Consider the following 25,112-nt stretch of genomic DNA (forward strand, 5'->3'; position numbering starts at 1 on the left):
GAGCAAAATACCACGAGGCTTTTTCAGAAATGCTACTTGTTTAGAGAACATTGACGAGCAGCCGATGAACACAAGCTTCGGGTAGTCTTTCACTACGTGCTATAGCAACACATCTTTTATACTGCCACCGCCTAGCATCTCTCAAAATTCTTGTTTTTTTTCTTCACAGATTCCTCTATTTATATTTATGAGCCGCTTGAGATAAACCTAGATGTGTTTTCTCCTGTTTGGATCTGCACCAAACCCTGGCCAATCCCCCACCGCGGGTATGTGCCATCGCTTTTGAGGCAACAACAACAGCAACAAAAACAACAGCTTGGGCTAGACCTGGCTATGGATTAAAAAGACGGACCTCATTCTTGGGTTCTCCCCTACGCCTATACCTGCCCGGCTCTCCTTCGGTCGTGACAATATTAAACTGAGCGGCACGCAACAGACGACCACTGAGAAACAAGCAGGAAGCAGAAAACACTTGAACTGTGGCTGTGTTCCTTTACCTAAGATCTGACTTGGTAAACTATTTTCTGCGCACAGTGTTTGTGGCGATATCGCCGTTAACTGCCATCTAATCACGCGCCTTTTTTCACGCAGGCAGTGGCGACGTTATTTCTGGCCATGACGGTGGCATCTTTCGCGCCTCAAAGCGCAGCCTACTGGTGGCCCAGCCAATTACTGAAGAGGTATTTCGGGAGCAACGATCAAACCACTCTTCCCGCAGCCACAGCTGCGCTGTACGAGGCGAACGGCATTCTACACCACACCACCTCGGCTCCAGAGACCGCGCCACCCACGACGACGAACCAAGAAGTGGCTGATCCCGCGGTGACGCCTACGTTAGCGACCAGTGAAGCTCTCGACGGAGATCCTGTTCCCCGGCCTTTATCCGACAATCTGGTGGCTGGCGCCATCGTTAGCACGGACAGCACGTCGCAAGCAACAACTTTCACTCCAAAAGCCACGACACATGTGCAGTTGACGGAGACAGTGACAGCTTCGTCGACGCGTGTCTTCGCGCCTGTTGAGACATACGTGTTCGCTTCTGATACAGATTCGCCTGATGACGGAGCGTTCAGGCCACACACGGATGATCTTTCCGTAGCCCACGTGGCCACTACCTCTTTGGAAGCCACTGAACCAACGCCAACAGCCCAATATATGACCACTATATCAAGCCCTTCTCTTCTGGAGCATGCTGATGCTACAATGCCAGCACCTGCTTCAGGATTTATGGATAGCACTACATCAGTGGCTGCAAATGAAGTTAATTCGGACACAAAAACGGCTGCTCCTGGTCAGCTAGCAACATCACCTTTTATCGGGGGTGTAGAAACTGCTTCTTCGCCTTCTCATTTTGCAACGAGCGATGACGTAAAGCATCTCGAAGATGTATCCACGTCTGCTGCCGAGACTCAGACCAGTGTTCCCAAGACGTACATGGTTCCTTATGTTTCTGATGTTGGTTCAGCTTCGAATACTGTCACAGTAGACGGAGTTGAGACAGGGTCCACGATGTTTTCTGTACTGACATCTGATGGTACATTTCGGACACCCACAGATGACTATACTGTCGCCACTATAGAGAGCTTGACTTTTGCAACGGATATGTCCACACTTACACCAGTCAATACAGTGGCGCCGACTGCTATGTCTCAGTCTCCGTCAACATCGAACGATATGGAAGTCACAGCCATTCGTGCAACTAAGGATGACAGCAGCACAACGACTGGAAATGGCGAATACCTTCCCGTAACAGAGCCGGAAGCAGACTATACGACCTTCGCTACTGCATTATCAGCTACTCGCCCTGGTACAATTTCTGCTGAAGAGATTGGTCAAGTGCCACCTGCTACCACTGCTCCAAGTGCCGTTTCCATTAAGATGGATACCAGCACGACAGCCTCTCCCACTAGCTATACCACAAAGCCTCAAAATGTTACGCCGAGCGAAGACTACGTAGACCTTGATGTTACTTCGGTGCTGCAGCAAGCACCGACTAGTTCATCTATGTCGTCTTCATCGTCAGGACAAACCCGCTCATCTCACAAGGAAGTGGACTACGGCACTACTACTACTACAGCTACCACCAGTACATCCAGGCGGTACAAACCAGTACACGTGCGAAGGTTTACCCCTTGGATCATCGTACGCAGGCCGTCGAGTACGCCTGCTGTCACTGCGACCCCGAGCTCTACGACTGTCCGTCCACAAGGCGAACGTGACTCACTTGATACACAACAGGCCTCCACGATTGAGTCCGCATCGAAGCATGGAGTGACTGTTATGTACGAGTCTAAGAACCCCACTGTTGCGCACGGTGCGTCGACAAGGCGTACCACCAAGCGCCCGCCATCAGACACATTAGTGGTTCCGGAAAGCTTCTTTGCCACTCGAGCTCTGTTTAACCGCTTCGGTCGTCCATACTGCCCTGGATGTGATGCCCTCCTGATTAAACTGCCAGATCGGTTTAGCTTACCGCGCCTGCCGCCCTACGTGTACGGCTAGTCGATGGCGGTCTTGGTCAGAAAGGCTGCAGTGCCATGAGTTCCATTGGATATATGGAATTGATTACAGACATTCATTGTTCGTCACATCACTGCGAATAGATCGCACGCTATATGAGGCTATTTCGTCTAAATGACGTCGCGGGTATGTCGAAGCAGCAGAACTGACAGGAAAAACGGAGACGTTCAAGTTGAGAGAATGAAAAGCTAACGAACTCCGGAGGTAGAGTCTTTGAATACGATGTTTTTTTTTAAGCAATCATATTGTACCTGTGCCATGAATAAACGGACGGACTTTCGAAACTTGCCTTTGAACTGTCATGAAGTCATCGAAAAACTCGACAGCGACCGAATCACTGTCAGGATGTTCTGGTGAGCAAATTCAGATGATGCCTTTACTTGATATTAGGTAAGCATTATGTCGCAACCTCATTCTGCTGGCTGGTTGTGACAGCTGTCATTCGCAGACATCAAAAGTGTGGCGTATACCGCCACAATTTTAAGAAATGAATGACACTTGTGAGGAGACGTTTTTACGTGAAAAAAATATATCAGCGATATGCACGGTGCTGCAAGTGTGCATTATGAAACCACGGCGCGGGCTTTGTGAGCTAAACAGCAGGCCCCGCATTTCAGCCGCCACAAATCTGTTCATGGCGTGAAATTTAAAGCCCCCACATATGAGTCTGGCAGGCCGTGGCTACTCTAAGTTGCACTGCTGACCACCGGCCAGGACAGTCGGGACGTATGCGTACTAGCTTTTGAGGCTCAACGAGCAGCTATAGCAGCCTTCATTGGTTCTTATGCTCTGTGTACGCTAGCCCGGCAAGCCTCGGAAAAGACGGACAAAGCCGCTTGCAAGCCGAGAGCAAATGCAGCCAGTTCCTTGACCGTCCGGGGGTCAGATACCGCTCTCCGTTGCAGACCTGGGCTCGCTTGGGCCCAATCCCCTCGTGCCAGACGCAAATGTTTTGAATGAAACAACATCGGCTGTCCAGGATTTTAACAGCGCTCCTTGCTAATTGGGCTAGCCATTTAGCAAGGTGAATTCAGGTGAATTCTTCCTTGGCTGTTCACGTGTTAGTTCGAGTTCAGTTTAGTCAGCATCATTTCTGGATTCTGGAGGTGCTCAAAAAAGCCAACGAAATCGTTGCCATGTCAGGAACCACGCCCCGTTACTAACAGCAGTGGCGATAGAGTCACTGGATCCAGTGTGATGGCAGCAGCGCCGCATATTGTTACCTTCAGGAGAAGTGGAGTAAATGAAAAACAACGAAATTTAAGCATACTGAACAATGAAAGCCTCTGAGAGTGTAGCTATGTAAAGAAACTGGGTGTGAATTATTAAGGAGTGTATTTTATCCAGAGTATTACTCTTTAATGCTCTGAGTACTCATGGACAAGGGAGACACAACAGGACAGGCGCCAAGCTTGCCATTCTTAAGTATCTTCTGAGAGTGAGCTATGTAAAGAAATTTGGGATGAATTATTGAGTGTGTTTTATCCAGAGTATTACTGTTTAATGCTATGAATACTCATTGTAGTATTATTTTAATAAAAGAGCAGTATTCAGGCTACTCAGAGTACTATTGTTTTAATAAAAGAAAGTAGGCACAGGCTGTGAGCAACCACAATATAGTGTGTGCCGGTAGCACGGGCCTTGAGGGTGCGCGAGATGAACGAAGAGAAAGAAGGAACCACCTCGCGGTAGAGGGCGCGCGAGGAGCCTCGAGAGAGCAGAGGCCGCTGTTCAACGTCCACTGCTGCGGCAACCCGGCCAGCTAAGCAATCATCGACTCAGGTAAGACTTGGGCCCCATTTGTCCCGTGCTTCCTGCGTGTCATTGCCCTGTGATAAAGAGTAGTGCGTCACTACTCTGTCTCTGCGACTGCCGGACGCTTCGTCAAGCTCCCTACGGCTGATTAGGCTTATATAGGTTGCGGCTTCCTAAGCTCAAGCGCCTTCTGGGTTGTGCGGGAGGAGCTGCAAGCACTGCTGCTTTTTCGAGCCCTCCTGCCTTCTCTGTGCTGATCCTGAGGACGCGGGTTCAATCCCGGACGCGGCTGCCGCGTTTCGGTGGAGGCGAAACGCAAAAAGAAGCCAGCGGTTTGTGCAATATCAGCCGGCGTTAAAGAATCTCAGGTGTTTGAAATTATTCGAGAGCCCTTTGTTAGAGCCCTGCACGGGCTCGGTTTGGCCCAAAACCCGGTCCCGACCCGGCCCCCGTGCTGGGCGGGTCGGAAAATTAGCTTTGAATTTGAGCTTGGGCCGGGCCCGGTCTTGAAATGGCGGTCCCGGACCGGGCTGCAGCCTTACATAAAAGTGTTGAGTACGGCTTTTGATTCATTATTGCAAAAGGGAAGTACAGAGCACTTTCTTCTTTTTTGCCGTCGCTACTCATCGATTAGGAGGCGACTATTAGAAGTTCCAATACAGAATCTCAGTTTGCGCCTGTCTTCTGAGGTTGTTCTGTCTCTTGGCGCTTCTATGCTTGGCCATACCAATTGGAATGTTTGCTCTGCCGTTCAAAATTATTTACTAGAATCAAAACGTCTACCTTCATGAGCTTTCGTCCTGCCCATCCCATTATCAGCTTCTGTATTTCGGTTGTTACAACCTCTTATAGTAATCCCTACCCCTTCTTTGCCTAAATTTTAGTTTGTATGACCCCCCTAACCTCCTGCAACCACCTCGGCTACGAAAACTGTGCGATCCAAATTTTGGTAGGTCATCCCATGCTTGCCACATGCAACTGGTCATTTAAATAGTCACCGCCTGGTTATGGCCAATCCCCCTTGTGGGTATGTGCCATTGTGTGAGGATAACAACAACAACAACGTGGTGCTGTTCAGTATCCACACGGATGAATCAGGGCTATGGTTCGCTGTGAAGAAAATTGCTCGGTGCTTATTGACTTATTTTTGGCGTCTGCTATATTTGTATTTTCCTCGTGAGACAAAATTATAAACAATAATTTTTTTTAGTGCAATTGGCCAGAAAATCTCAAAAGTATAGGAGTCGCGCCACTAAAATTTTTCTAGTGGTTTAAAACCACCACTACTACAACATTCCTGTTGACTAGGAATTAGAGATAGCTTAGAAAGAATTAGAAAAAGGCCGAGTTTAATCAGCGTCACTTACAGTGCTATGTCTAAGTCACTGCTGTAATCACTGCTGTAATGGAATATAAATAATTGGGTGTTCATTTAACCCGCGATCTCAATTGGTCACATCACATAACGCAGATCATTAACGATGCTAATTATGTTTTCGGTTATTTGCGCCGAACCCTTCGCCTATAGCTACCCTATCAGTAAAATTATTAACTTATTTAACCTTCATTCTTCACAAACTGGAATACGTATGCGTGTTTTGGGACCCCTATCAAAGTAACCTTTCAAACTTATGGAAGCAACACAGAACCGCGCAGCAAGGTTCATCCACTCGGCCTATTCCTTTCATGTAAGTGTCACTGAACTAAAACGTAATGCTCATCTTACAAAATTAGCAGACCGCCGTACTATTGCAAGACTATGCCTTTTTCATAACTTTTACTATCACCCCATGATAAAGTCTATTATCAGCCCTGCCTACCGCATCCCCAGCCACACGAACCACCAGAAAGCCGTTTACCCTCCCCCTGTCCGGACTAGTGGTCATCTCATTTTTTGTCCGCACTGCAAAGGACTGGAATGCCTTGCCCAACGCCGTCGTACTTCACTCCGACCCATCATTCAGATTATGCATCGAATCAACCATGTGCCCTGAACTGTACTCCCTCATGTAATACCCGTTTAACGTAACACCCCTTTAATCGGGCATTTGAAGTTGAAATAAATAAATAAAAATAAAAAATAACTTCAGACGCGCACGCCTGGCCGCGTTGAACGATGCAAGAGAAGTTAAATCGAGTAAAATCCAGCAGCGGGCTGCAGTAGAGCGACGTCCTTAGTTGAGTTTTGTATTGCCTGAAACCTGGCTTATTCAAATTCAAATTCTTTATTTATCCATGAAAACACAATAAAAGTGTGTCCAGCACTGTTTGGACCCGCACCCGCAGGCTAGTTATGGGTCCAAAGAATGAAATTCTATAATGCAGACACTTCGTTGCATGCACAATAAAAACTTGGAAGAGTGGAGACAGTGATATATACATAATACAAATGAGAAAAAGAAAGCATAACAAGGAACAGTCGCTTCAATTAAAAAAATTGTGCATGTTCAATTACAATAATAAATGGGATGCGAACAGCAGATAGATGTCCTTTAACATATCCAATGCATGCGCTGAACGAACTTTTTAGCTGTAAGTGAAAAATTTTGAGCGCATTTTTTTTCTTGTGGAAAAGTATTCCATATCTGAACACCAATGAAAGAGAGCCGTCGTTCTCCATAAACGTTGAGCGTGGGCGGTAGATAGTTGCCTAATGCTACATTTCGGGTAGTACGCGATGATGTATGGAAGAGGGACATATGGAAGGGGTGGTTGTTTCTTACGATACTGTTAACGACAGTTGCTGTTTCTAGGAGGCGTAGTGAATCGAAGGGTAATATCCGTAGGTCGTGGAATAATGGGTTGCTGGGGTGTTTGCCTACTAAAGTACACAGCGCCGCTGGCTTGGACTGTTTGAGCTTTCAGCGAGCACACGCCAACGGATCTACCAGGCGGCGCTCCACATCTGCTCGGTTATGTGCTTGCACTCACGATTGGGCAATTGAAGTCTCATAAAAACCGCTGGAGAAGGACCTTCACTTGCTGGACGGGCAGCCGTCTGTACCAGGATGCTCTTTGAATGTCTGCATTCGCCTCCAAAAAACGTATCTCTACGCTACCAGAAGCGTCATTGAACTTAGAGCATATTGGTTTAGAACACTTGTATGCGCAATAAACGGCAGCCTTTGCTCTTCATCTCCATAGAAACGCGGTTGGTACGACCATCATGAATTAAACCTGCGAAATCGTGCTCATTAAAAAAAAAGTCATTGCTGCAGCTACGAGGTTGTTTTAATATTTACCATAAAAATGATTTATTTAAAATCTAGAGATTAGGCAAAGTTTATTGCGCGAGTTCGAAGCCCTTTACAATTTGCTCTCGGTGCTTCGGCGATATTCACAGACATCGCTGTTCAAAAAGCCGAGCGGGCGAACGTGCCTTCTCTTCTTTCTGTGTTTAGCAAACGAATTTTTTCAAGTGGTATTGCGATTTTAAGGCTTGTAGTAGGAGACTACTTGTACTCAGTGAGAAATTTGCCACTTGATCTGCAGCGGGAACGGACCCGGGCCGAGCCGGGCTTCTGTTCCCGGTTGGCGGGCCGGAATCGGGCTCGTAGGGTGATAATGTAGCGGATCCGGGCTGGGCCCAGGCTTAAAGCTGCGAACCCAGGCTTAAAGCACGCTCGGGCAGGGCTCGGGCGTCAACATGCGGCCCGTGCAGTTGTTCTACACTCTACTACAGCTCCAATTTCTTTCTTCTTTCTTTCGCTCCCACCTTCTCTCTCCTCACGGCGCAGTTGAGGTGCTCTTCACCGACAAGTGAGGCCGCGGAGGCCTCGTTTTGGTGGAGAGAAACGCAAAAGACGCCCGTGTGGTGTGCGATGTCAGTGCACGTTAAAGATCCCTAGGTGGCCGAAATTATTCCGGAGCCCTCCACTACGGCACCTCTTTCGTCCCTTTTTCTTTCACTCCCTCCGGGAAGGCGCGGTTCAGGCGTCCGCCGATATGTGAGACAGTTACTGTGCTTTTTTTTTTCCTTGAAACGAATTTTCATTCTTTTTTTCCGTCTCGATAAGCTAAGAAACAAAATAAACTTTTGGTGTAAGATTCTACAATTTACTGATGAATTATCACCGAGGAGAAATTGTTCTCCGAGAGGTTAGCTGCAACTTCCTTTACATATACGCGGCCGTATCTTCTACTTTTCAGTCGGAAGAGCACCAGAGCTCGTCCCCACCGCGTTCCCTCGCACAGCCACTGCGGGCGAAGGAGAGAGACCGCCATGATGCGTCGCAAAGACCAGGCTCCCGCCGTGCCGTTGGGTGCACAGGGAGAGGCCGAGCACCATCGCGGCGAGGCGGTCAAACAGAGCTCCACGTTCGGCCTAATGAAGCTCGCCGTCGGATACATGACGCCTTTCTTCCTGCTGCCGATGGTCTTCGTGTTCGGCACCAAGGCGAGCATTACCACCCGCACTCGCGGGTCGCGAGTAACGCGAACTGCGACGGAGAAAGAAAAGTTAGGATCGCCCGCCGACGGCAGGTCATACCTGTTGTCGGATGCATGTACAGGTGTGGTATACATTGCCCACTCCGTCGGGAATCCCCCCCCGAGGACATTTCGCGCGGGAGTGCTACGAAGACAGCGTATTTCTGAAGGTTGTTATTCGATTTCGCGACACTGTATTACAGGATGTATGGCGATTTCTCATGACATGACGGACGAGGCAACTCTCTTGTAGCGTGACGGTTCACGGACGGACATATTGATGCGCGGGATACGAGCCGTAAAGCTCACCCTGCGATAAATTGGAGACCCGCCGCGGTGGCTCAGTGGTTAGGGCGCTCGGCTAATAATAATAATAATAATAATTGGTTTTTGGGGAAAGGAAATGGCGCAGTATCTGTCTCATATATCGTTGGACACCTGAACCGCGCCGTAAGGGAAGGGATAAAGGAGGGAGTTAAAGAAGAAAGCAAGAAAGAGGTGCCGTAGTGGAGGGCTCCGGAATAATTTCGACCACCTGGGGATCTTTAGAACGCTAAGGCGCTCGTGTGCTGTGCGATGTCAGTGCAGGTTAAAGATCCCCAGGTGGTCGAAATTATTCCGGAGACCTCCGCTACGGCACCTCTTTCTTCCTTTCTTCTTTCACTCCCTCCTTTACCTCTTCCCTTATGGCGCGGTTCAGGTGTCCAAAGGTATATGAGACAGATACTGCGCCATCTCCTTTCCCCCCAAACCAATTATTATTATTATTATTATTATTATTATTATTATTATTATTATTATTATTATTATTATTATTATTATTATTATTATTATTATTATTATTATTAAATGGGACTCGATGGCTGCTTCACACCGAAGGCACTGCCTGGCCGCATGCTTCAAGCGCAGCCTCGGAGCTTGGCGGGTTGAGTCTGCCGCAGTGTGAAAATAATTGGGGCGTGAGTAGCTGGTAGCTGAAGAGGGGACATTATCTCCACACACCAGAAATGCGGATCCCATATATTTCCTCAACGCAGTTACATGGATGGGGACTAGCGGGCAGCGTGAAGAAAATATTCGGGAGTTCCTCGCATCAAGCCTCTCGAAACTGTGGGGAAGCGAAAACAAGGCTTGCAGTTACGACCGTTTTCATTTGCTTCTTGAGATTTGACCGTATACCAATGTTCGGATTTGAAAAAAATAAAAAATGTCTTGCCAATACTATCAAGCTGTACAAGTTCATTTTACACGAAGCAGTTTGCGCGGAAACAGATAACGAAATTTTATTGCATTCCCAGTTGTCGGGTAAGATGTCGTCTACCTGCTAGATTTTTGTATAAATTCTAGCCACTTATTCCTTTTCGCAAGTGCATTTTCAGCACGCTTTATATCGCGATGTAACAAGAGACTTGACAATGCGCGCAGTTGGTGCTGCCTCTATAACAGCTGCTGAAGGCCATCGCCAGATTAGGGGACTGCAGCTCGCCAGTAGCAGGGCACAATAGGGGCTATTGTGCTCTTCACGCAGCCCATCAAGTGCATCTACATAATGACCGTGATGATCATGCTGTGGATCTTCGAGCCGGTGCCCTACCAGATCACTTCTTTCTTCCCGCTCATCATGGGGCCCATGCTGAACCTCACCACCACCCGGTACCTGGCGAGGTACTACTTCAACGTGAGCCGCCTTTCTTTATGCAATACTTGCGACGCCTGCGCTACATTTGTGATGATTCAAATGCTCTCGAGGGCCCAAACATGGCGATGGATCTTCCCTCGACTTTCCCTCGCAAACTTGCCTAAGCTCCTTTGTAAGCTGCTTTGGTGGTAGATGCCTTGATAGGTGGTAGCGTCCCAAGTGGCTTTATATGCATTGATTTCATTTACGACATAACCTTTGTTTGGAGAACGACTTTTTTTGTCAAATAAGCTGCATTTCTTTTTTATGCTCTCCTCGACGCTTCGTACGAAGCTCTCATATAGATGATTGCGCATCAAGGTTTCTTAAAATGGTTGAAAAATTTCGCGGTAAACTTTGTATTACATAACAATTTAGAAACATGATTCTATCGTCTTAGGTGAATGCCGCTTGCTTTGTGCAGTTTCTCTGCGCAAAAAATCGAAGATTTTCTTGCCCGTCGTGCCCCTCTTCCTCATCTTCCAGCCTTCGGTTTTCTACAGCGTATTTTTCACTAAAATAGAGAGATTTAGCATAGTGGAGACGTATTAGCCCAGACGTGTACCGGTGTACCGTATGCGTAGTGTGCACGCGCAGTGGCCGGTGCGCGGCTAATTTTACAGGGAGCACATCTCGCACATCCTTGAGCGCAGCACGCATACGGTAAACCGGTATACGTATGAGCTAATACGCTCCCACTATGCTAAATCTTTCTAAGGAATGAGCTGAGGGATGCCCCTGTGTTGCTGCTCTTCTCACAAGACCTAGCAGCTGGTAAAAAGTAGCGCCTTCTTTTTCTGTGCGTGTGTGCATGTGCGTGTTCCCGGCTTTGACTAGGCGAATGGCTACATTACTATACACAGCTAACCGGGTCACCTAGTATGGCAAGAGTCGCGACCAACTTACACCTCCCTCGCTGTACTTCTTCTTCCTCGGCTGCAGGAGCCCATCGCCAACTCCATTGCCGGCCTGACGGTGGCGCTGATCGCGCAGAACTGCGGCCTCAACCGGCGCCTCTCGTACAACCTCATCCTGCTCGTGGGGCCCCGCGTCAAGTGGCTCATGCTGTCCTTCATGAGCATGGTCTTCTTCCTCTCCATGTTCATCAGCAACGTGGCCGTGACCAGCATGATGATGACCGTGGTGGACACCCTGATCTACGAGATCTCCCAGAGCAAGCTGCGCAAGCGAGTCAACGAGCTGCTCCGCAAGCGGGAAAACCAGGCTGACGGTAGCGCCTTTTGCGACTGTCGGCTCCTCTGCCGAAACTCAATAGACTTGCTGAAAAAAGATAGAAAAAAAACTAGCAGAAGTTTAGCTCTTGTTAAACCTAGTGATACGAGCGAGAGCTCTGTTAAGCATGGTCGCGCGCTGTTTGGCGCCGGAGTCGGTCCGGCGCGTTCCTCATCCATGGCAATGGCAAGACAGCGAGCGAGCGCTAGCGAAGCAGCTGTTACACTCCCCGCTAGTCACGTGGTACAGCAGAGGCGAGGCTCCGAGCGCGGGCAGCTGCGACGCCTTTCCACAGCGAGTAACGTGGTATGACGTCAATTTCCACACCTCCGCTGCGCCGGCTCAAGGTCAAACGCGCACCAAACTTGACCTTGGTAGTTGCAGTGTGAAGAGTAGAGCTTTAGCTCTAAACGAAGGGATTGGAAGAGGTAAAAGGTCAAACTTGGGTAGTCGGTGCGTTGAAAAGTGCTCGAATATCTGGCTGTTACTCGAAAGGATTGCAGAAGCTTCGAGTCTTCCTCCACTAGAATATTATTCGTGTAGAGATTCGGTTTGGGTTTTTGTTGGTCCACATTTGCAAGATTGTAAAAAGGCGCAAAAGATGAGGACAAATGGAAGACATAAAAGACAAGAGCGGCCGCCTGGCTCTTCCATGTCGTTCCATTAGAAAAACTAAAAGCGAATTAAAAGGCTGAAATTTCAGAAAATGCGGCTCTTGTGTTCGCGCGTAGCACGTGAATATGCGCGTTCACTGTTGCACATTAAAGCGCCTGCACATAGAAACACACATACATCGTAAGAATGAGATCGTGATGAAAGTTATAATTTAGGAGTTAAAGTAAAACCAGGTAATCTTGCTTCGTAACTTTATGAAACCGTTTCTGAACTACTAGGTGCTGTTTGTGTGATCTGTAGTCGCCTTAAACGCGTGAAATTCAAGGGCAGAAAAAGCAACAGTTTTTGCCGCATGTAAAATTCAGAAATTAAGGTCGCCCACGTAACTTTCTACAACAGCGATCATTTTCTTTTAGGCGAAATTAATACCATGGTTTAGTTATCAATTGAGGCTAAAACTGTGATAGAAACCCACTTTGCTTCACCATAAAGCCGCCTTACAAAAGCCTCTATATTACCTATGTGAACCTTATTTCTCACGGAACACTCTTGCATTTAATCTATGAGTCGTCGGTTGTGGAGCTCAAAATAGATCAGCGGTTTTAATTTGTTTTTTATTAAATACAGGCCTCTTAGTTTTAGGCCAGCTTTCCACAACTGCTGAGGCTGAGGTGACCGTTCCGTGAGCTTCGCGATTTAAGCAGATTAAATCAGGACTTAATCAGCTTAAACAGCGCTTGTTTTCGTGACTTTTAGCATATAAATTGCAGCCTTCTATCAGAACAAAGCTTAGCCGGCAGAGCACATGCAGTTTGAGGGTAATGTTTCGCCTATATATCTGAAAACGCACTTGAGGCCTCATTGTACTGCGTATCAGATTTTTTTTTTTTTGCATGCCAAGAGCTGCTAGTGATTGTAAGGAGTTTCAAACAAGTGAATGTTCATCTCCATATGTGGAAATAACGCGAAAAGTAATCTGGACCTTGTTTTTTGTTGCAGAACCCGACTACGAAGAGGTTGTACACATCGAATCAGTGTACGTATCACTCCAAAACATCTACATTTCGTTCCCCTCAGATATTCACAGGGCATCTCCTTTCTGGAGTTTTTCATAATAATAATAATAATTGGTTTTTTGGGGGAAAGGAAATGGCGCAGTATCTGTCTCATATATCGTTGGACACCTGAACCGCGCCGTAAGGGAAGGGATATAGGAGGAAGTGAAAGAAGAAAGGAAGAGGTGCCGTAGTGGAGGGCCCCGGAATAATTTCGACCACCTGGGGATCTCTAACGTTCATTGACATCGCACAGCACACGGGCGCCTAAGCGTTTTTCCTCCATAAAAACGCAGCCGCCGCGGTTGGGTTCGAACCCGGGAACTCCGGATCAGTAGTCGAGCGCCCTAACCACTGAGCCACCGCGGCGGGGCTATAGTTTTTCATCGCTGCTTGGTAATTAGCGCACCCGCCATAAAAGCATCGTGTGACATGTACCGGGTTCGCGTGATGTGTGCCGGATTTTAGGGCGGGCAATTTCTATGGTTATCCTTATATCTTGATGCATAGCAAACTGCCTTATAAGAGACCCGTAGTACGGCATGTCGCGTCGATTTGTGAGCGCTGACAAAATAAGGTGCTTTGGAGAAAATGTTTGAGCACAAGCACGTACACTCACTCAAAAAGGGGTAAAGTGAGGCTAGTTTTAGCACACTATCCTCGCGAGGAACAGTTGGTCCACGGAAAGTAGCAACTTCCTTTGCACTTAGTCTGTTTTGGGGGAACGGTTATCCTTTCAGGGACTACTGGCTTGGCAGCGCCGTTAGTTGCTCAAAGGACAAAACCCCGCACTCATTTTGTCCTTTCTGGCTTAAAATTTAGAACAGAGAAAATGACGGAGTAACGATGAGACCAGCATTTACTAGGAACTGGTTTTCATGGAGAAACGCGAGTTTCTTCTTTTTTACACACCTGCGGTGGGCAACAAAAGAGCACGTATGAAAAGAGACAAGACTTGGATATAGCAGTAATCATTCTTCCTAACAGCTGATATTAAATTGCCGCGACCGTTAAAAAATTCAGCCATGAAAAATGACTGAGGCCTCACTAATGCACTGTGTGCACTTCTCTGACATGAAATGCAGTTTTAATTCCTGCACCGATTTTAATGCGCCAATTGTATATCTCGGTTTCGTCATTTGCTTCCCGCCAAAGGTCTGCAAAAAGAAAAATCATGCTTGTTTTCTCTGAATACATTAGTTTGTCCCCTCGTTCTTTCATCGTCTTTCATCGTTGCCCAAGCTGGGAAGGAGAGTTCACCTTCCAGTCGGCATGCGCTCCAAGCGCGCTGTGTATTCCAATATTGCACAACATAAATAGAAAAAGACAATGTTTACTAAATTCAAATTAGAGCGAAAGCACGGATTTCAGCTACGTTGAAGATGTCGATGAGCGGGCAGTGCTGCGGGACGGAGCGCTCGCTCTAGGCTAGCTGTCAACAAACAAAAGAACAGATAACGGACGATTTTTCCCGGGGTTGGCACCCATCGGATCAGTACTTAAGCACTAATAGTGTAGTCTTTATGGGTCGTGTTGATAATGGCTTGTTGTGAAGCACTGAAGCTAACTGCACTCACGAGCCTCATTACATCAGACTGATTGTGTGGCCATGTTAGCAATGCCTAGATTTCCAGCTCATGACAGAGCGAATCACATAGTTTATAGCAAGCAGCTGAGAATAAGAAGACTGCTTTTTCTTTTATTGAGGTATTTGCTGCACTGACTTATGTTATGCGTTCAGCTTGCCCCCTTTTATTCTTCGCGCTCATGCATCTTACTTCTCAGACATTCTCCCGATTCTTATTGCTCAGCGTTGTACCTGATGTTCGCTCTCAGACTCAGTACTGTTTCGCTTGTGACGATATCTTTCTCTCTCTCTCGCATTGGAGCCTTGCCTTCCCTCCTGCTCTTTTTTTTCTTCGCTCTCTCGACCCGCAGTAAGAGCAAGCAGCTACGCAAGACTTTCCTGCTCAGCATCGGGTACTCGGCGACTCTCGGAGGCATCTCGTTCATAACGGGCAACCGCATCAACAACGAGATGACCAGCCGCATCAATAGGTGCGTATTTTAATTGCGCGCGCCGGTTCACGTCGTTGGTAGCGGCGTTAAAAGTTCGTTACGAACATCGTAGTGTTCTTTGCTGTGAAAGGCACGGGATTGTTCAAACGAAGTAGTGTTGACGAGGCCTACCTGAGCTCACTAGCCCAGTGCAAGTACATAAGTATAGTGGTGCAGGTCGCCAGCCCGCATGCATTGCTGCTTCTTATCTACAAGTGACGAGTGCATGGACGTGTTGCAAGCACTACTTTGCAAACAGCGTGTTGCAAGCAGCGATTGCGTATAGCTGCTGGGGCTTTCTGCGTTTATTCTTAGACACCACCTTCCCAGCTGCGCTATTGAAGACCCACTTGCAGTGGAACGCTCGAGCGCTGGCGCTGGGATTCTGAGCTCTACTAATAAATGTATAGAGAGAGACAAAACTTTATTGTAATTCGGGAAAGTTTCTTGAGCAATTTGGGTGGCACCCCTAGTCGAAGGTGCCACTGGCTTTCGCTGACTGACGGACTTGCTGAACCAACTGTAGTTGCTGATCCAGGGCCTCGCTGATCAGGGCCACCTCCCATTACTCATGTGTCGGGTTGGACACAGTTAAGTGTTTTGGTTTCGCTGTGCATTCCCACGATATGTGGTAGAGCGTAGGGCAAGCTCCACACCAAGGGCATGTATTCTGATATTGAGTGGGGCTAATCTTGTGTAGGATGAACAGGTTAGGGAAAGTGTTGGTCTGAATTTTCCTCCAGTCTATGGCTTCGGAGGAGTCGAGTTTTTTGTGAGGGGGTGGGTACTTTCTGCGCTCCAGCCTAATATGTTCTAATCTGTCTAATATGTTTCGAAATGTTCTAATCAGTGTTTATCGAGGCGGCGGCAGCCGCGCTAGTATTTCCCTAGGAGCTACCTAGCTCCCTAGCCAGCGCGTGGCGTGACCAAACAGCGGTCATCACGTTTCGCGGCCCGATCAATAAATGTATAGGCATCACGCATTGAAGCCTCTCATACCAGCCGTCCTTGAGGCCAGTCTTTGGCCACCTACTCGTGGTCCATCGTACACATCTGCGTCGTCTGTCGTCTTGTCAGAGCCGCGTTTACCTCCCGCAGGGTGGCGCACGACAACCTGATCACGTCATTCACGTGGATGCTGTACTGCTTCCCCGTGGGCATGATCTCCATGCTCATGGGATGGGTCTTCCTCTACACCGTGTACCTCAAGGAATAGTGAGTGCACACTGCTTGCACTGTTCTTGCAACGTGGACGTTGGTAGCCTTTGTGCCTTTACGTGAACCGATCAACTGTCAACATTTTTCGCGTTGTAAAAGAAAAATTTAGAATTCACCCTATAGAAAGCTAACGCCATCCGCCACCTGGCCTGGTGCTGGCCTTCACCATGTGCGGTCGCACTTAGCCATATCTGCATGCGCTGTACCGTACTTGTACCGTACGGCAAACGTTGCTAGGCAAGACTGGCAATGGTAGCAACGGCAACGCGTTACGGTATTTGTCGTACAGCTGCCCGGCTATAGTATGCGCTAAAACAGTCGATACAGTACATAGCGGAGATGTACGGGCGTAGACGTATACCGGATTACCGGACGCCTCCTGCGCATGCGCAACAGGTTTAAGACATTCCTCAGGTACTAGATGGCCCTACTTAAACGCGACCCAGCAGTAGCGGTATACAGCACACCTTTAGCATAGCGTATAGCGCCGCCGCTACCACGTACCACCAGCCGCCTATGCGCATGTGCAGACCGCTCCAAGGCGCCACAGTACTCATCTGCGGGCACACCTGCTACATTTGGACTATCTGCGCATGCGCTCTGGCGGCTGCCCTGCAGCCCGAGAGGCGCACGTGCAGTCCAAGTAGAACTTGATGAGCGAGGCGAAAGCGCCACGCCGCGTGAGTTGCCGTCATTACGTAAAACACGCGCTGGCAACACAAGTCCCTAGGCGCCATCCATCAGCACTGCCAGTAACCAGCTCTGGTCGCGCGGGCCTCCATGCATAAAAAGCGGCAAATATAGCCGAGCGCGTTCGCTTCGCTCGCGAATGGAAGCTTAGAAAGAAAACTGGCTTATGTGGGACGCTCACCAGCACTCCAGTGCGGCTGTCAGTATATGTATGAGCCTTGCTAGAATACTCTCTCTCTCTTGAAACGCATTTAATCCTTACATCTACTGTCGACGACGAGACTATGAATTTTTTTGCTTGCCCAGTCTTGCAACATTAATTAGCCCTGTGTAAAACCTCAGCTTTTCCATCGTTTCTTTCCTTCATTATTTTTGTTTGTTAAGAATTGGATACCTCCACTGGCGCGCACACTGATCGTGTCGACTCAACATTAACTAGCCCAATGTAAAGCCCTAGCTTTTCCATCGTTTCTTTCCTTCATTATTTTTGTTTGTTAAGAATTGGATACCTCCACTGGTGCGCACACTGATCGTGTCGACTCAACATTTTCCACAGTTTCTTTCCTTTATTATTTTTGTTTGTTAGGAATCGGATACTTGTACTGGCGCGCACACTGATCGTGTCGACCCATGCTTTTCCACCGCTCTAGTGAGCAGCAGTCACGTCTGGACATCAGGGAAGTGAAGGACGTCGTCAAGGACAAACTTCAAAATATGCCACGGACGTAAGTGGGAAAGCTGCTTGTTTCCATTGTTCAGCTGCATGTTGCCGAGTTCCAAACTTCAACGTAGACGGCTGTTTCAAACTGACTCACTGTATACCAACAAAAATTTTTTATCGTCATCTTCACCAAATTGACTTAAAACAACGGCAGACTCGTCATTTCCTCCTTTAACTCTCTTATGGACAGGCACGCCGAAGTCCTGTCCACGTTCCTCTTCTGCCTGTGCCTGTTCCTGTGGGCTACCAAGAGACCCGTGTTCGTCCGCGGATGGTCCGACTTTCTTGGACTTGACGAGTCAGTAAAAGAGCTACTTGCATTCATTTATTTCGAGCGATTTCTTCACTTTTGGAAAGCGAAAACTTTGAGCGGTGACACAATATACCGGGCACTAAAATTTATTTTATTCATGAAATACGAAGCGTCGCAAATACTTTGCAAGCAGTGCGCGCTGGCGTGTCGGCGCTAAAAAAAGTCCTTCTTGCAATTTAGAGGTGACCCGAGGACAATTAAAAGTTGGCCTTAATCGATTTATTGGCGTGTTTTTAATGACAAAAATGAACTACTTTCAACGAAACGGAGCTTTCATAAGCTAGAAATAGTCAAAAATAAAATACGGGTGTCGCTGTCGGCGACCGTTTGGGGTTCAAAGCAGTTTTTTTTGTGCGTGGTTCCCTGAGGCTAAGACTGAACCACCATTCACTTCCTCACGGTGCACGGTGATCACGGAGTCCTTTTTGCCGTGTTTGATGTCACGAGTTTGAATTTAGTGGAGGGGGGATATTTGTATTCAATTTTTCAGGTACAAATTCGTCTTTTGCTGCATAACAAACATCAACAGAGAGAGAGAGAGAGAGAGAGCCATAGCATTACTTCTTTTTTCTGAGAACAAAAACTGGATGGAGTTATCCTCAGTGTCCTTTTAATGTAACGCTTTTTGTACACTCGGAATGAGTACTAAAAACGCTTAAATGTGCGTGTGCCGTGCTTCAATATGCAATGCATCTAGAGGCCTCTTGAAAGCGTTCCATCGTCGGCGAGAAGTCTTCACGTGGTCTTCACCGGGAACGGAGCGCTACGGTTCTTGTATAGCCTTCGCGTTTAGCATTGCTTTATCTATGTCATGAGACCTGGAAATCTCGGCGCTTAAAATACTTGTGTACTTTCTGTTGTTTGTGCAGAAGCTACGTGACAGATTCATCGGTGGGCTTCTTGATTGTATTCATTGCGTTCATGATCCCGGTGAAGAGCTTCAACTTCTCGCTCGAGCACCGCCTCATGGAGTGGAAGTTCATCCAGAAGAACATGCCCTGGGCCATCATCTTCATCATAGGTGGCGGTTCCACGCTCACCGAAGTTATCACAGTACGTGCGCGGAAACGGTTGCTTTAGTTCTTTTATAGCGAAAACTGTTAGGGCGCATTTCCTGGTCCTACGGTGTCGGCGTCTTTGGCGTAACACCACTCCACGGTGATGACGCGCCGCTCTGATTGGGCAGCATGCAGCGACGTCACGCATGACGTCATTGAACCGCTCCATTCTCAGTGGTCCGAAGAAAAGGACGTCATGGGCACTCTACAGAATAATAAGACAAATAATAATGATAATTAAACTGACTTTATAGATCACCTGCAGTGGCCTAACTCATATGGACGTCTAGGGCCCACACACGACTGTGAAGTCATTTGGGAAATAAATAAAACACACTTTATGCACCTAAAGCGATGTAAAATGCAATGCTGCCGAAGCGCGCAGAGTAATTACGTGATTCGATTGCAGTTATGGTTAATGTCAGTGCTCTTAACTTATTTAGTCGGATTTTTTTTTTCAAACCGCCGATGCCTGCTCGACGTACAAGGTGCGTCACACTATTTTAGTCTTAGTTTAAGAGGGCTTGAATCAGGGAGGATAGAACTAGCATCATTGGTGAACGGTAAGTATAGACTGTTGCAACGCCAAACGCGCTACAGTGCCTAGTAGGGCGAGGTTACGATGAGGTCATCTACAGCGGCAGTACACTTTCAACCCGAAAACGTTTCCTTGAAGGGGGAAAAAAACATGGGAGCCGTAGGCAAAGCACGCCAAGCGTTTTTTGGCTGCATCAGACGACGCATGGCAGGATTTGGGCGAGGGCAGCAGAAATCTGAAAATTCGGAAACCATGATATTACTAAGCTTCACCGCACGTCATCAAAGCGGTGAGGAGAAGCATTAAGATTGTTGCGGCATTAAAGGGAAACTGAAGAGGTTTTGGAATTCGATGAGTTTAAAGGGGCCGAATTTGTGAAACTTGCAGGTAGAGCATGCGAAGCGTAATCGCCGAATAAAGCGGCGTCGGCGTTCAGGCTTCTCTGCAGTGCACAGAAACAAGCAGAGGCCGCAGTGATGACATCACATACGGCGGCTACTTTTTGAGCGAAGAAACTTTTTTCAAGAAAGAAAACCCACGCCATCGAAGATGAGGCTCACGAAGCATTGTTTGGAGGCATCGGACGACGCATGGCAGCATATAGGCGAAGGCGGCAGACATCTGAAATTTCGGCAACAATGACGCCACCACGAGTTTTCTCACACAACTCCAGCGCAGTGAGAAGAAGCCTGAGCATTGGCGCGGTTTATTACGTCATCATTTTAAAAGCAAGCGCGAAACGACAAGAAGCTTCGTAGATTCGAATTATTATATAACTTCGAATTCTCAAAAAACCATTTCATCTTCCCTGTATTTAGCGATTACGTCACCATTTTGCGTCCTGGTGCAGAAAAAAAAAACAGAATAAACTTAAAAAAAGAACAGCAGCAGTTGGCAACCATAGGCCACGATCCGCGACGTCCTGTGTTACTGCGTTGACTAATGAAAACAGCAAACGGAATAAGATTTTTAATTTTAGACTGCATTAAACAAGCCAGGGGCACCAAAATATCTTCGCCTGGTGGTTAGCTTCTTGTTTAGGTAACAAGAAGTTTTAACAACGGACTGCTTTTTTGTTGTGGCGGAATTTTGAGCGGAGGTCCTGAATGTGGGCGCAGCTTCCCTGCAGACTTCGGTTGTATCCGAATATACAAACTTCATGCTTGCGAATCTTTTAACTCTGTCGAATTCTGAAAAAAATAATTTCAACTTCTTTTAAAGAAACCCAGATGGTCATAATTAATCCGGAGCTTTTCACTACGACGTCTTTCATAACCAACATGTAACTTCAGGATGTTAACCCCCATTTATCAAATTCTTTCTGCGCGCGTTCGATGACCGTTAAGAGTGTTCCCCGAGTTCTTTTCTTGCACGCATATGTTCAGACCTTCACTGGTTAAATTTACCTTAGACTTTCTGTATATACTTGTGAGCCCGTTTTTTTTTCGATGTTAGAAATGCGGCCACATTATCGCATGTTCCCTTTAACAGTGGACCGTCCTGTAGACATTCTCGGCCTTTCCATTTTCTTTCTCTCCCTCTTCTTCTCCTCAACAATTAATTTCCGCATCTGCGAAAACAGCGCAGCACGCTGTTCTACGACGCCGTGAACGCGGCGAGCGCCGTGAAGTTGAACCAGGTGTCCAACCTGTTCGTGGCCGTGTTCATGAGCTCCGTGATCAGCGAGTTCACCAACGCGGAGATGACCCTCCATCATATACTGAACATCGCCGAGACCAAGGTGAACTGCGAGTCGTGAGCGTGGCTCCGCGGCCTTGTATGCACCACGCGCGTCACGCTTTAGAGGAACAGTGAGAACGACTGGACCCAGTTTCTGCTCGTACTATAAAGATCGATTGTTGATGTTTTTCGGCAGCAGAACAAACATTTATTGCTGAAAAAAATTATATAAAGGTCACAACACTCGATTAAGACCCGCGACGCCAGAGGAAGGGACTCCGGGATAACTTGTTCGAAAGTGAATAGCGCTGTAGAATAGCCTCAGGGATACACGCTTGGAATTCTTTCTTGGAGTTACCGCTGTTTGTTTGCTTGCGAAATGTGCCTGTGAGAGCGCCACCTATACATTTTTTCTTTTTCGCTTTTATACTTTATAAAAACTCCGCTCTCACTGATAGTAGCCTCTTCGTCCTTAGAACGAGCCGATCTCTAGGCACAGGCCAACTTCAATTTCTCCGCTCTGATCCGTTGAAACAATAATTGCGACGACCTCCCTCTACAAAAATCGTGCTGTTGTCTCGAAGTCGCATTGTCACGTTATCACGTGTTCAAATCTGAACCTTAAGTTGTATTTCACCAGCCATAAGTTCGTGGTTATTTCACCAGGCGCCGTGATCAGATTTCAGTCTTTCGCAGACTGTCCGATAAATTAGAGACAGTTGTTCCTTTTTTGCGAAGGAACTCATAACGTTTGAGCCGTAAGCTTATTTAGAATTGAATATAACCAGGGACTCTGATACAACTGAATGTGAGTTTTAGCACTGTGCGGCTATAAAAAAAAACTTACCATTGAATGCCTTCCTGAGCCTCGTAGCAGAACTGTGATTACCAAGTTATACTAGAAATTATAAAATGTTCTTTAATCTGAGAGTTGCTCCGCAGTTCAGTGGATGCCTGATTGAGTTACTAAAAAGTCTCCATTAAATAGAACCAGAGCCATGGTAGAGGGAAGATGTTAAGTGTTGCTTGATGTTTGTATTTTTTTGTCGTTGCTGTTGGCTTGTTCAGTTTGTGGCTGAATAAGCGACTGTAAGCCTCTGATGACGTTTGTGTAACGTAATTAAATCTTTCTGGCAGCAGTGCTAGCGTGCAGTTGTTTTCCGGAACTTCGCCTCGCGAAATCGTTTTTTTTTGTCTGCGACTGAAATGTACAGGACTCGTAAACAGAGTGACAGCGCTTGCGTCGTCCTTGTTTCTCGCTTAAAAGCCCCAGCCGAGTCTTCGACTGTAAACTCAAGGGTAGAAAAAGAAAAAAAAGAACAGTGGCCCCAAAACAAGCATACGAGAGGCAGAGTTCCCTGCGCCATCTTTTAATTGTCATCGCTGACGTAATAGCCCTTTTGACGCTTTGTACTGCAATAGACTTTCATGATCGTACAATTTCTCTCACTCTTTTACACTTCGCCCCTTCCCTCGTACGCAGCAACGCGAGACCCACGCCAACGGCATGTACTTCATGCTGCCCATGGGCCTCGCCAACAACTTCGCCTTCATCTTGCCGTCGTCCGAGGCCTGGAACGCCATTGTGTTCGAGATTGGCGGCCTCTCCGTCATTGACATGGTAGTGCTGATCGCGAGCAATGCTTCTTAACTGAAATGAACGTGTCGTGACTGGAATAATCTTTCACCCACAGCCACTTGTACTAGCGGCCCTGCGCGTTTTAAAAGCAAATTACTCGGACTGTTAGAATCAGACCAATTGTGATGTGTTATTTATCCATATGTAGATTATAATTAAGGTTTTCTTTTCGTAATCCTTTTATTTACTTCTGTACTTTTGTTCTCAATGTTTTGGCACTCTGTCTTTAGCATTTTTAGATATTGCTCGTACACATAGTGCTCTTTTTGATCATGTATTGTTTTTCACTGGCCCACGCCCTCTGTAATGCGAAAGCTCAGAGGGTAGAATAAATGAAATGAAATTAAATGTAGTATGGAAAGCTATGATCTCAGCCACGTTGTTTTCACTTCGAGAAGGACAAAAACCAATTGTACAGGAGGCAATCAATTCCTGCTGGCGGCTATCTTCCTGTACAAGGCTGGCAAGGAAGTGCGCAGAACTTTTTTTTTTTTACTGTGAGTGGACACCTGAACCGCGTTCTGAGGGAAGGGTGTGATGGTGAAGAAATAGGCATAAAAATTTTTAAATTTGAAAAATTTTAAGTAAGTATTTTTTCACCTGAAGAATGTTTTGTCTGTGCCTTTTGCTGAAGTTATTGCCACACGCGAACGTCATATGTATGCGCCTGTTAAAAATTGGAGGGGACACTTATAAGCTCCGCCTTAATGTTATGACGCGATAGCGTTAAAGGGTTAATTCCCTTTATATGCGGAATTGGTAATTCTCTACTTTACACACTTAGATTGCTGGGAGTCCTCATACCACTGCTGGCGCAGTGGCGTAGATGCGTCACTGCGCTGCGATGGCAGCTGCTTTGATCGGTGGGGCTTATTCGACCCAGAGCAACCTCTCGCGGCCAATCATTAATGTAACTGCCTGCCACGGTGGTCAGTTCGCTCATAATCCGTTGGGAAGATTGCCACCTGCCACTGTGGACAGGTTTTGATGACGTGCAAGGTCACGTGTGAAGATTTCTCGGGGATTTTTTCGCTCACGGCACCGCCGATCACCACGACGACGCCCTGAACAAGACGACCCTTAACGCTAACACGTTAGAACTCCTATTTATTGTCTGGTTAAACTCGATTGATTCCTTTCTCAATCAGCGCTACTGGATGGAAATAGTTACTGTGTGTACTTTGTGTACCGTGGGAACTTAGTGGGTACTTTGTGTAGTTTATGTATTTCTTATTGTACCCCCCCCCCCCCCCACTGCAATGCCTTGGCGCTGTGGGTTCTTGTTTAAATAAATAAATAAATAAATAAATAAATAAATAAATAAATAAATAAATAAATAAATAAATAAATAAATAAATAAAATACTGTTAAACGCGGAAGACGTGCGTTGTAGTCCCCTCAATCACAATGCGCTTAGTCACCGTACTGTTTCGAAACACATCCTATTTGTTGCCGCGTTGAGCCGATGTCCCTTGCTACAGTGGTCTTCGCGCGTCCTTGTGCAGATCATCCCGGGCCTGTTCATGAAGACGGTGTCGCTGGTGCTCAGCATGGTCGCCTTCTTCACGACGGGCGTGGTGCTTTTTCGCATCAACGACCCCTCCGACAACTCGTCCGTCTTCAACGCGGCGCGGCTGCAGAACGGCTTCCCCAACCCGGTGCCCCTTACCGCCGGGCCCAGAACGACCGAGTGGCCTCTCTGACGGCGTCGCGAGCGTCACTATGACGCGCTTGCGTATATAAAGTGCGATTGTTACCATCATTAGCATATGGCGTCGGAAAACACCATGCACTTTCAGAAGCTATTTATCATTTCGATTCCAAAGCGAATTCGACAGTTTTCCAGCGGAAAACACCAATGGTTAATTTGTTACGCGCACAAACAAAACTTGTCCGAATAGTTACTCTAATAA

The 25,112-nt window shown here is 47.1% G+C and overlaps 2 protein-coding genes across 2 annotated transcripts; both read left to right on the forward strand.

Annotated features, from left to right (window-relative positions):
* The first annotated feature begins 1,431 nt into the window (after positions 1-1,431).
* LOC144118375 (uncharacterized) lies at positions 1,432-2,655 on the forward strand. The gene has a single exon (XM_077651326.1). It carries the CDS (start codon positions 1,435-1,437, stop codon positions 2,500-2,502), a length of 1,068 nt encoding a protein of 355 aa, XP_077507452.1. The 5' UTR covers positions 1,432-1,434; the 3' UTR covers positions 2,503-2,655.
* Positions 2,656-8,497: 5,842 nt separating this feature from the next.
* Positions 8,498-24,902, forward strand: LOC144119572 (Na(+)/citrate cotransporter-like). Its single transcript, XM_077652151.1, has 12 exons — positions 8,498-8,671; positions 10,196-10,381; positions 11,324-11,612; positions 13,229-13,265; positions 15,223-15,342; positions 16,441-16,557; positions 17,901-17,975; positions 18,162-18,269; positions 19,154-19,337; positions 21,463-21,621; positions 23,044-23,181; positions 24,705-24,902. Exons 1-12 carry the CDS (start codon positions 8,498-8,500, stop codon positions 24,900-24,902), a joined length of 1,785 nt encoding a protein of 594 aa, XP_077508277.1.
* The last annotated feature ends 210 nt before the right edge of the window (positions 24,903-25,112 follow it).

The sequence above is a fragment of the Amblyomma americanum genome, chromosome 2, assembly GCF_052857255.1.
Source record: "Amblyomma americanum isolate KBUSLIRL-KWMA chromosome 2, ASM5285725v1, whole genome shotgun sequence".
NCBI classification, from domain to species: domain Eukaryota; kingdom Metazoa; phylum Arthropoda; class Arachnida; order Ixodida; family Ixodidae; genus Amblyomma; species Amblyomma americanum.